This window comes from Atractosteus spatula, chromosome 2, assembly GCF_055471065.1.
Source record: "Atractosteus spatula isolate fAtrSpa1 chromosome 2, fAtrSpa1.hap1, whole genome shotgun sequence".
In the NCBI taxonomy this organism is placed as follows: domain Eukaryota; kingdom Metazoa; phylum Chordata; class Actinopteri; order Semionotiformes; family Lepisosteidae; genus Atractosteus; species Atractosteus spatula.
Window position 1 is genome coordinate 61,666,033 of NC_142707.1, and position 12,410 is coordinate 61,678,442.

Consider the following 12,410-nt stretch of genomic DNA (forward strand, 5'->3'; position numbering starts at 1 on the left):
TATCAATTACTTTATGTAGCTTTAGAGCTCCTCACAATGAAGATTTGACCCTACAGTATATGGAATACTGATGAGGAAACAGAGAACATCAGAAAATGGATGCAGAAAAATCTGCTCTCCTTAGTCATCGCCATTTCTGTTTGCTTGTCATCCCACCTGTGCCAATGTCCAAGTTTCGCTGCCAGCTTTATATAAATCTTCAATAACCTGCGGCTGTAGCAAGCCTTTAAAATTAATGAGTCTGAAAGACTTTTTAAAAACTGTTAAGATTGCAATATATGCTGTGACATTTAAAGAAAATTAGGGATTAATTAAAATGGAGTTTTCTGGCCTGTTTTTCTGGTGAGGGTCATGTTATGAAAGTCCTGTCTACATTCATTCTGAACTCTTTAATCATGAGCAATGTCTTTAAAGAACAAAGCTTATTTGCACAAAAAGACAGAACCATACAAAATACAAAATGTGAAATGTGAAAGAGATGGATCACATAAACAGATCACATAAATATCACATAAATCTTTCTATAAAGCCCAATCACAAGAATATCTAACTCAAAACAAAGCCACAGAAACTTCAGGATGAGGATTTAACACCTCAGCTTTCTACTTTCCGTCAGCCATATCACCCTGCAACTCACAACTGGCAACCCTCTGAAGCTCAGCAGGTGTGAGCCTGGCCAGTACCTGGATGGGAGACCTCCTGCGAAAAACTAAGGTTGCTGCTGGAAGAGGTGTTAGTGGGACCAGCAGGGGGCACTCTACTGTAAAAGGATGCCGTCCTTCAGATGAGATGTAAAACTGAGGTCCTGACTCTCTGTGGTAATTAAAAATCCCAGGGAGTTTCTTGAAAACAGTAGGGGTGTAACCTTGGCTTCCTGGCCAAATTTCCCATTGGTCCTTACCAATCATAGCCTCCGATTAATTCCCATCTATGAATTGGTTTCATCACTCTGTTCTCCTCCCCACTGATAGCTGATGTGTGGTGAGCGTTCTGGCGCACTATGGCTGCACATTGGTGGTGATGGAGGGGAGTCCCCATTACCTGTAAAGCGCTTTGAATGGAGTGTCCAGAAACGTGCTATATAAGTGTAAGCAATTATTATTATTATTACTTGTGAGTCAGAAACGCTAGTCTTTTGAAGGAGGGGAAGAGCAAGAGGTAAGCATACAGTAGATCAGACAGCCTTTTCCTGCAAGCAACAAAACTGCTGTACTATCCTTGGGGATCTTTCAATTTGGGATTATGAAAATACTAGAAAAAAATCAATCAAGTTATTTATTTTCTTACAAAATTTAATTGAAATAAAGAATATAAATAGGGTAATTACAGGTTAATGGGTTCTATGTTGTTTTTCTCCATTCTCCCTTTACTTGAAACCTTCATAGTATGTAACCATGTTCATAATGTTTGGTGGTGTTTGATGCCCTATGATTTCTCTTTTCCAGATGATCACAGAACTCAGACCTCAGAGCTATAGAATCAAACTCAATATTAATACACAAACACAAATATCCTATTCACCGAATACAATGTGTTGCTCAAGCTGCAAACGTCTGTTGCTAGTGTTGCCCACTCTGCCTAAGAGCGGGAATAAGTAAGATATTCTCTATTTTAGGTCCACAAGTTTCAATCAATCAAAATCCACTAAAAACAGTTTTTTTGTCTTTGTCTTCAAAATCTGAGAATGTACTGTACATATTGTTTGTATAATAAGGAGATGTGGGGTTGGGTATCACAACCTGTACAATGGATGAACAGATATGAAAATGTGAAATCAATTTTTTTTCATGCACAGCAGATTTATATATTGCTAAACCTCAAGGTGATGCAGGAATCAGTCTGTGGTTTCGTTTTATTTTGTCGGTAGAATCACAAAAATACGATAGTTCCTACATAGTGCTTCAAATTTCAGTAACAAAAGAAATTAAAGGTTATTTTCCTTTTGTTGTGAGGCTGCCCTTCATTAACAAATTTAAATGACAGAAACTATTTCCTGAAGCCATTCATTTTTATTATTGTTGCTCTTATTTCTTTTTCTTTTGATATTGCAAAGAAGATTAAACTGGAAAAAACATGACAGTACAGAAATTTAAGAGCTGTGAGAGATTGGTACTAACACCAGTGATTGCATATTACATTCTGGAAATCAAATCTCAGACAACAAAGCCCAGGCTTCGGGTTCAAAATCATCATTTTTAAGCTATTTGTTTTAAAAAGGTTGTCAAAATACAATGTGTCCAGCAGGTGACATGGAAACCCTAGCTGTTGTGAGAGTGGAGAAGCTAGCAGCTGGAATCTGCAGTTTTGGTTGGTGGATGGAGTTTTAAAGCCCTTGGATATTGCCATCAGCATGGCGAGTAATCGCACATCCTTCATATGTCAAGGTTGTTTTTCACACAATGGAAGGATTAGAGGAAATAGTGACCACAGAAGCACATTGAAATGTGAAACTGTGAAGCACACTTATCCATTCTTACAGTAGGTGTCTGGAGTTTTTCTTTCTTTGCAAGTATCTATTTTATCTGAACAATTTAAGAATCCCTCCAGGAACTCAAAGGGACCTAGGGTTTTTGGTTTGGTCTCTAATGGTGTTTTTTCCTTGAAATGTAAATAAAGAGCCTGTAAATGTAATTTTTGTTAGCCTTATGTCTGTGTCTATTGTCATGGATCCACCAATTTTAAAGATTCTGCTACACATGCAGTGGGGTGTCACTGAAGGAATACAAAATATGGCTTCTTTTTGGCAATTTGATAAGAGTCTTTTATATTATGTCTAATTGTGCCCTTGTGAAATTACCTCTGAAGATACTTGTCACCTACCTGACCCAAAGGACAAATTCCAGTAGATGATATCCAACAGCATAGCTCCAGAACCAGCTGGACGTACACTGTGCAGGCTGGAAAACACAAATGCTGGTATTAAATTTAACACACAAAAACAGCAAAAGTAAAGATGATAAAGTGGAAAGCTCATTATATGGTAATTGTGGTAAATATGGTAAGTATGGTAAATATTTTTCCTTTTTTCTGTGGTAAACAAACTAAGAGAAACCTCCTTTCTGCTTTGATGCATTATTTGGCATAGAAAGATAGGTTCCTTCTGGTTTAGCATCAGTTTAGAGAGCAGTTTTGTCCTGAGTAGTGTTCTATTTTATAGGGAACTATCCTAATTACCCTTTCTTTAGTGAACGTGTCTCATTCAGATGGTGCTGGGATCTATCATTTGCTGAGATACCTTTGTGGTGAGAGGCTGTAAGTATTTGTTTTGTGTTTATTCTGTTAAAACGTTTACAACATTAAACAAAAAGTTTATTTGTTAAATTATTCCTTAACATTTACTCTGAAATTACTCTGTGCTAGGAAGAAGAAGAAACCTATCCATGCTCAACATAGAGGGAGAGCACTATCATCCTCATTAATTTTCTTACAAATCAAGCTGCTAAGAAGACAGGCTAATTCTATAACTATCCCCTGTTATTTGCAGTATTATCAAGTTAAATCTTTAAAATATATTCTCCATGTATATTTTTTATAACAGCTCTGAATACTTTGATTTCAAACCCTTTAATACATGACACATATTTGGATCACCATGATAATTCGGATAACATGAAAGAGTGATTCCATTAATTCATTTAATCATACTAAAACAAAAAAAATGATTCAGCCTGAACAGAAGATATAAAAATTCAGCATGAATAGGAGATTACAAAAAGCTCAAGATTTAAAAATCATTAAGGGTACTAAAAAAGTCAATCCAATATGCTGGCTGAATTTCAAATGAAAGTCAACGTAGAAAAATACCAAGGGAAGAAAAGAATTTGAAGACTTTAAGAGTAAAGTAATAATTTAAAAGGGAAATGCTAAATACTACAATACTACAGCAGGTGTTTCTTATTGTTTTGGAGCCCTAGTTGTTCCCAAAACATTGGAAGCCATATGCAATGTATTCCTTGAGCTGATAAATACCAACCAAAACTAAAACAGACAGCTCCTTTAAAGGCTCCATTTACAATCAATGCAGACCACAGCAAAGCCTGGACCCTACAGAATCACTCCTCTTTTTTCATCACTAATGACTCCTGCACATTCAGCTTCCTTGAAATCTTCGCTTGCATTGGTAGATGAACAAAGATTAGCTGAAGAAACAAATTGGAGTGAACTAAGTTTAAGTGAACTTTGCCCCGAAAGAGCAGAGAAGACATAGAATGATGGATTGGATTTAGAGCTCAAGCCTTGCACAAATTCTCAAAAAATTACACCCAAATGAATCCAGTTCAGTGGTTTAATGAACTGAAATGTTCCAGAGAGACACTAAATTTGTAAATGAAAGTTTTAGGAGTTCATTTAGTCAAATTATTTGAGTTTATGTATTGTAACCTTCTAGGATATGAAGATTAAAACAGCACTCCCGAATTTATGAAATTCTGATGAATGACAATTCGTATTTAAGAACTTTTTTTCAAAATCAATTCTGTTTAAATCAGGGAAACTCTGTTTTATAGTTATATCTCCTCTTTTTTGATTCAAATACCAAAGTGAAGTTTTTCCTTATAGTACCTCTACAAAGTTCATATATACATTCACAAAGGAAAGCCGCACATTTCAAATTTAAGGTCAACAAAGGCATAAAGATTCAATTCTTTTGCTGTGCTATCGGATTTTAGGGTGGAATTCTTCCCAGTGTAGGTTGTGTGATTAACAAAGAAGACAACTATGCATAGTATTTTATATGCTGAGCAGAGAAAAACTTTTGTTAAGTTGAAGTAAAAAGTGCATAGAGCCCACAAAAAGCCAAAGCTTTTACTTCAACAAGAAAGACAGAGCATTTCCAGGAAGACAATTTAAGACTGCACAGTGCTTGGATCACTGCTTCTTTTTCAAAACAGTATCAAAGTCTTACCATAGCCAACATTTTGCCCTAATCAGGGTCTTACAGAAAATTTCTGGCAATGTTTTTACAAATCATTTCAAATTGCAAATGTCAGGAGAAGAAAGAAAGACTCAGTAAACCTTTGCCACATTACCATAACCACACAAAAGGAATGTGAGACATTTTACAACAGTCTATTCGGAAACACATGAAGCCCATTAGCTAAAATTGTGTGACTGCTTTGAGAGGTAATACCATATACTGATGGATTAATGTATTTCAATGTGCATGTTGAATTTTTGCATATGTACTGTAACCCTTATTTCATACCCATTTATGCTAAAAATGATATTGAATGTATCTGATAACTAATGCAGTATTGCACTTTCTTTTATTATTTAAAGCTCATTATTAGTTTGAGTTGTGCTTGTCTGTGAAAATACCTAATAGGCATAATTCTGCTTGGGATTTAAAAAGACGATTAATCAGACATTGCTTATCATTTCATTCGTAAAGCCAATCATTAAAGAAAATGGACAAAGGAAATTTCTCAACCCCATGGGAAACCAGTACATTTCATACCTTTTCTGTGCGATCCTGATATATTATTCTGACATGTTCTGTATTGGGAAACCATAGGAATCGGAAATATTCTGACTTCTTTCTGTGGAAATCCAAATTATCCAAAACCTAAAAAAACAGCAAACAATAAATGACAAATTATGTCACTTAAAGAGAAAACATTTGAGAGCTCAGAATGGTTATCTTTCCTGTAAATTTTCAAACCTCACATCCCCATACTCAAAATGCAGCTCATTAAACTTTTTTAGATTCACAATTTTTAGCTTCTTCTGTAGTATGATAACTTAATCTATGCGAGGACTAATGTTAAAACAGAGTACTTCATCAGTTTGCAGATTGCCATTATTAGTAATACAAAGAGTTTTAGATGGAATAGCAGGTGTGATAAATAAAGAAGGGCCAGTATCTTTAGGAGGGAGTTGAATCAAATGGTGCAAAATAAAAAACATCAAGAAAGTCCCATAAAAAATTATATTTAAAATATATTAATATAGATAATTTAAACAAAGCCAATAAATATTATAAGGCACCTGCACTACCAAGAATAAAAACAACATAAGGTGTGATTTTAATTTGAGGCCAGTTTGTACAAGTTATGTCCAATTTCAACATCAATTACTGCAGATGCTCAAATATTTGGTAGCGATCAACTGCTTTTGGCAACGCATGACCTTCACAGCCTGTTGAATCGGCATAAGCAATCAGATTTCCAGTTCCAAAACTTTAGTTTCTAGAGATTACACAAATTTTTTTTAAAGCTTTTTTTCACTGTATGTTTTTAAATTTTTAATGTACTGTGCCGTAAATTTATTAATATTGTGTGTCTTTCAAATTTGAAATATTAATTAACTCTCACCTGACCACAAACACTGGGATATGGAACTGTCTTCTGACCTCTTTTTCCATTTTTTATTCATATAAAGTGAAAGTTAAGAGCCATGGAGAATTGTTTCTAATTGGGGCTCATCATAGATAGATACTTTATTGATCCCGTGAGGGAAATTGCAGTGCAACAGCAGCTTAACACAGACAACACAGCCACGGTGTAACGAATGATACAATAATAATAATACAATACATACAATACAATCAGAACAGTGAGAAGTGCACTAAGAAGAGTTACTCACAGTCCAGAACACACAAAGAACAAACCAGAACAGAAAACAAAAAAGTCGTATTGCACAATATGAATATAAATATAAATGTATTGCACAGGTCCCTGGCATATATTGCACAAAAACGGTTGTAAACGGGAAAAGAAAAAGAACAAATGTATCAGTTTACTGTTCAGGCCAGAAACAGGTCACTGTCAATGTTGCCTCTGCCCAGAAGCAAGGTGGATGCGTTGTACAGTCTTATGGCAGAAGGCAAGAATGACCTCCTGTAGCGCTCCCTGTCGCACCGTGGATGGATCAGTCTATTGCTGAACGTGCTCTTCATTTCAACAAGCACGTCATAGAGGGGATGGGAGACGTTGTCCATGGTGGCCTCTAGTTTGGACACCATTCTCCTCTCAGCCACTACCTCCAGGGGGTCCAGGCTAGATCCAATGACAGAGCTTGCTCTCCTGATGAGCGTGTTCAGCCTTTTAGAATCCACTGCTCTAATCCCAGAGCCCCAGAATACCACCGTGTACAAAATGGTGCTTGCCACCACTGACTGATAGAACATATGTAGCATCTTACTACACACATTGAAGGACCTGAGTCTCCTCAAGAAGTAAAGTCAGCTCTGACCCTTCTTGTAAATGGCCTCGATGTTCTTAGACCATTCCAGTCTATCGTCGATGTGCACTCCCAGGTACTTGTACAAGTCCACCATCTCCACGCCACTCCCATGGATGCAGACAGGAGTAGGTTTGTATCTTAATACAGCTAAATTTGTCAGGTGACACGAGCATTTATACATGTATGTGTCTTACAGGGGAATACCCCGAAGGTTAGGATGTGTGATCATGCTTTTGCAGGAAACTATCGGTGTAAATATTATTTAGTTTCACATCCAATTATTATACTTCAGGAGATGGCATTGTGTCGATGTGTCTCAACACACATCCTAAAGGATGATGTACAATATACATCTTCACAAATATAAATATATACCTGTTGTCAGACAGTACATTTACAACTAGCTATGTTAAAGTGATGAGCTCTCATCAGGGTGAAACAGTTGTCCATTGTTGCTCATTTTCACTTCACATGTGCAAAATGCAGAAGAAGTAGTTACGATAGGACTGAAGCTAATTAATATCTGCATCCATATATCGTTGCGGTTCATGGTAATTCATTTCATTCCGGTTTGGGAACTGAAAATTTCATTGCCCATGCCTATTTAAAAGACTGTGAAGGTCACGCTTTGCCTCAAGCAGCTGACGACTACTGAACATTCACTTCAAAATCCTCTTTGTAAGATATCCATATAATTACTATAGTATTAGCTTTCACCTTTATTACAGTCATCATATCTTTATAGCAGCTCATACATTATATAGTACATTATTATTACATTATGTAGATCTAATTTTGCACAGTTTGTTCTGGTGGACAAACATCTGATTTCCCCATGCATTACCACACATGCAATGGGATTCATCGGACGGAAAGCATCTGTCGAGCCACAAAATAACAGTAATGGTTCTCACATTTAGGTTAACGATAAAATAAAAAAACCTGACAGGGCCTAAGAGCTTTGCAAGAACTAAATTAGTCCTGTGGGGTTTGCAATTGGAGTTTCACTCAAATACTGCATTCAGAATCTCAGGTTACAGATGAGAGGCTACCCGTTTAATAAGAACATTAAAATCTGCCTCATTCACTGGCAAAAAAACTACAGAAAAGAAAAAAAAATCTTCAGAAAAAACGAAGACATTCTTTGTGACAGCAAAAATGCTCAAAAACTGTTTTTGATCAATATAAAACCAGTGCATTTTGGGAGTACTGTATTTATGTTTCAATTAACACTGAAAAGACCAAAATAAAGTGCCATTGAAGACACACTGAGAAAGACAAACCAGTTATAAAAAATAGTTATTTGGCCTAAACAGAAAAGTTTTAGTGTTTAGTTCAAGTTTCTATAACACATTTCCTTAAAGAAAAGATAAAAAAGTAGTCAACTATTTTAATGCTCAAATCAATTTTAATGCAATAACTTTTCAAGATGTACAGTACTTACAAAAAATCGGCTTCACAGTAATCACATCCACATTGAAATAAAACATTCAGAAGACACCTTTATAAATTCATTATAAACTTGCTATTTAATACATAGTATCAGGCATAAATGAAAAGCTGAGCAGGATGTGAAATAAAATGTCTTTGAATTTTCAGTGAAAGCTTTGCAAGTTGAATATTTAAATTAGCTAAATTTGTATGTAGGTTACAGTCTTACCTCTTGTTAAAACCACTTATTCTGATAAAACCCTCTTTTACCAGAATGTTATAATTTTTATAAAATGCTATAATTTTTAAAAAGCTTCTCAGAGCTGTTCTGAAGTATACAATGTTTGTTTTGCATGGAGATGCTAATAAGTTTTTCTAGAATCTAGTATTCCCTACTTTTAATCTTGGGGGTTGAATGTCATTATAGCTGAAATCTCAAGCAAAGTAAATATGGAGGGTAAGACTTAAATTCATCCTCCTTTTACACATATCATATTCAAAAAGTTTGACAGATTTACATTATACACTCTCTCTGTTTTCACCTTTCCTAAAACTACTACATATTTTAAATTGGTATCTGTATTACCAGCACTATTATGGCAGATTTACTAATTCCAATTCTTGAATCAGCTGTTATTTAATACTACTCAATACACCTAATTAGAATATTAACTGTAAATTTCCTTCTTGTTCAAGGTGTATTATAAAGTGTTGCCATATTCTAACTGATTTTACCAAACAAAAATTCAAGCAATTAACATTCCATTTGCCCATTAACAGTAAAATCCAAGACATGCTATTTGATGTGATTGATTGCAATGAGATATTTCATTTACAACAAGATGTTTTGATGTATTTTTATAATGTACAGTATTTACACTGTAGTTCTGTGTGTGTGGTAATTAGGCACGCACACATTTCCAAGAAGAGAGACTGTTAATGGAAAAGCATGGAAACTGAAACAAACTCCATCGCAAACCTGGGGTAGGAAAGGAATGTCTTGTTTTGCAAGTGATGTACGGACAAAGTGGACAGATGCAAAATGCTGTAACAAGATGTTTGAGCTGTACAGTATGTCCTGCACAGTAAAAAAAAAAATATGGGAGAGGCCTTATGTAACGCACTCACTGGTTCATTTATGATAGCTGGTGTCATGGATTCTCCACATAATCGTGGGAGCTGACAGTTTTATGCCTGCAGGCCCCAGAACAGATTACACTTTGTCAAGGCCGCCTCAGGCCCAAGCAGAAGGCGACAGATGAGCTGTCCAGGGCAGGACCCTCATTAGCTTTTGGATAGCTTTCAGTAAGCACAAGAGGACCCAGAGCTGCCTGGAAGCTATGACCTGTCACAAAGGCCATTAATCAAAGCACCAGCTGTCACTTGTCTAAGGGTTTTTGTACGAATCGCACAAGCCTTTACTAAGGACAGATCAAAGTAAGGTTTTATCAGGTCAAATGTGAATTGGCTTTTGAATTCTGGAATAGGACATTGGGCTTGCTAATTATTTCAAAAAGAAATTGGGGAGATGCAAATATGTTCAATCTTAGAAAAGCCTATGGAATAATCAATATAATATATTGAAAATATATAATGAAATGAAAATACATATATACAAATATTGCATTTATTCAACATGCATCCAGCCTTTAAATGCATTCTAACCAGATTTGAGCCACTAAGCCACTTTTACTTAACTAAAACACATTTTTAACATTTCAGTATATTCACGGAATAGTTTATTGCTACACGCTGAAGTAAAAGAACTTAAATATCTGATTTAACTTAAAATGGGTCAAGGTCCCAGATATGTACAACATGTTTTTGCAAATACTAGATATAATACAGTGGTCCAGGCATAGAAGCAAATGATTCTGCAGTGATGTTTGATGTCAATTCCTTGAAAGGATTCAATAAAAAAACTGAATAGCATCACTAATATGATGTAATTATTAATCTACTAACAAGCAAATGAGTAAAGTGAGTTTTATTCTCTTCTCTCTTCTCTAAACCTTTTTGTGTTCCTATATGAAACCTCCAAAGCTGGACAAAGCACCTATTTATAAACAGACAGAAAGTGTTTATTAAAGGTTCAGATATCTGCACCAAGTTCTCATCAATTCCCAGTAAAATAAATCATAGTTGTGGGTGCACATTGAGAAATATAATAGGAAAACTGACCTAGAAAGAACTTTGGCAGGTCTGAGAAATACCATTTTGTTTAATGGTGAAGCAATTTTGACATAAATTCTTTTAACTCTATAAACATATTCTTGCCATCAACCGGGTATTACATATTTTCCTTAATTTAATGGTAGCACTACTGTTCCTTTTGCCAGATGTGTCGTGTGACAGAGAATAAAATATACATGATAATGATTTTTATGAAATGGTGTAAAACAATCGTGTTTTAAACAAAACATGCAAAATAATCCAAGCAGAAACGGTAGAAAGGACATCTTAATGAAGGTTTATTTCATATATGACACTGAAAATATTACCTAATGTGCCACATTATGTAATCCACTGTAATCAATTTTTAGTAATCCCGAGATTTGTTTGCATTGTTTACATGTAGACTAATCCTGCTCCACATGCAACAGTGATAAGAATTCATTATTGTGATTCTATATTTACAGTAGGTTTCTTTGAGACAACACTAATTTGGAGATTGAGTTTCTCTTTCTCAGTACATACATTTGCCAAATTAAATGCATAAATTGCATAGCAATAGATACAAATCCTTGTGTATTCTAAGATTCAGTCAAATATTGAAACAAATGTGAAGAAGAATTTTCTAACAAAATTCCAAAGTACCCATTAAGCAGGTTGATTTTTTCTGGGTCATTTTTTCTGTTTTTTTTCAAATCATCTCTAAATATTTTGCATTAGTCCAGTAAGAATCTGGAATAACTAGTACACTAGAAGCTTTTCTTTTCCAGAAGTGCATAACCATATATTTTTATATTATTACAGTGTCTGCAAATTCTAACATTCATTTAAGTCTTGAATTGCATTGTTTAGATGGTTTTAAAGGCAGTAGATTTCTATATTGTGAAATGTTATACTTTTCTAAAGCATACTTTACTTGGAAAACCAAAGCAATTTATGTGATAGAGCTACCCAACACTCACACACTCTAAATGCAAAACCAAGCACATTGAACCTTTCTCAGTCTACCATAGAATCTGTATTATAAGCTTACAAACAATATATAACCTTTCCACACTTCACACTGCCAAATCAACACTTTCCTGGCATTTCATTTCCTACCTGCCACACAGTTTGTAAACAGAGTTTCAGTAATTGTCATCATTAGGCTGTGAAATGGGTACAGGAAGAAAAGGTTTGGTATTCACAAAACTGATTCCAAATGTTTTTGCCTGATTCAGTGTGCAAGATCAGAGTTGCTGTACTGCTACTACTATGAAAATGAAGCTTGTTCTTGTAAGAGGGTGGTCTATACAGCTTTGTCTCCCGTCTTCCTTATTAAATTCTACAGATGGTGTGCGGCTACACATTCAAAATGCTGAGCAAATAAGTATTATTAAAAAACTGATACTCCTGCAGATCTGCATGTCTCTTCTGTGAACCGCTGATGATTATATAGTATATTCTGTGTTGTTATTTGCTATTTGCTTCTGCTGAGAATCTCATTTGTCTAGAATGTCTTTCAAAGCAGGCCTCCTCGGGAGTAATTGTTGAAAGGAAAACATGACAACAAGCTGAAAAGCTGCTGTGTGAGTTTTATGGGAAATGACAAGGGAAAAATGCTTTATATCACAAAAAAACAAATG

General features: G+C 35.2%; 1 protein-coding gene across 1 annotated transcript in view; it reads right to left on the minus strand.

Moving 5' to 3' along the window:
* LOC148840017 (L-gulonolactone oxidase-like) overlaps positions 1 to 12,410 on the minus strand; it is an 89,372-nt gene that overhangs the window by 11,905 nt on the left and 65,057 nt on the right. The window contains exons 7-8 of the mRNA XM_088936408.1: positions 5,456 to 5,563; positions 2,821 to 2,897 (exon numbers count right to left, since the gene is read on the minus strand). Of these exons, the coding sequence (XP_088792534.1) occupies positions 2,821 to 2,897; positions 5,456 to 5,563 (185 nt within the window). The remainder of the gene's footprint in view (positions 1 to 2,820; positions 2,898 to 5,455; positions 5,564 to 12,410) is intronic.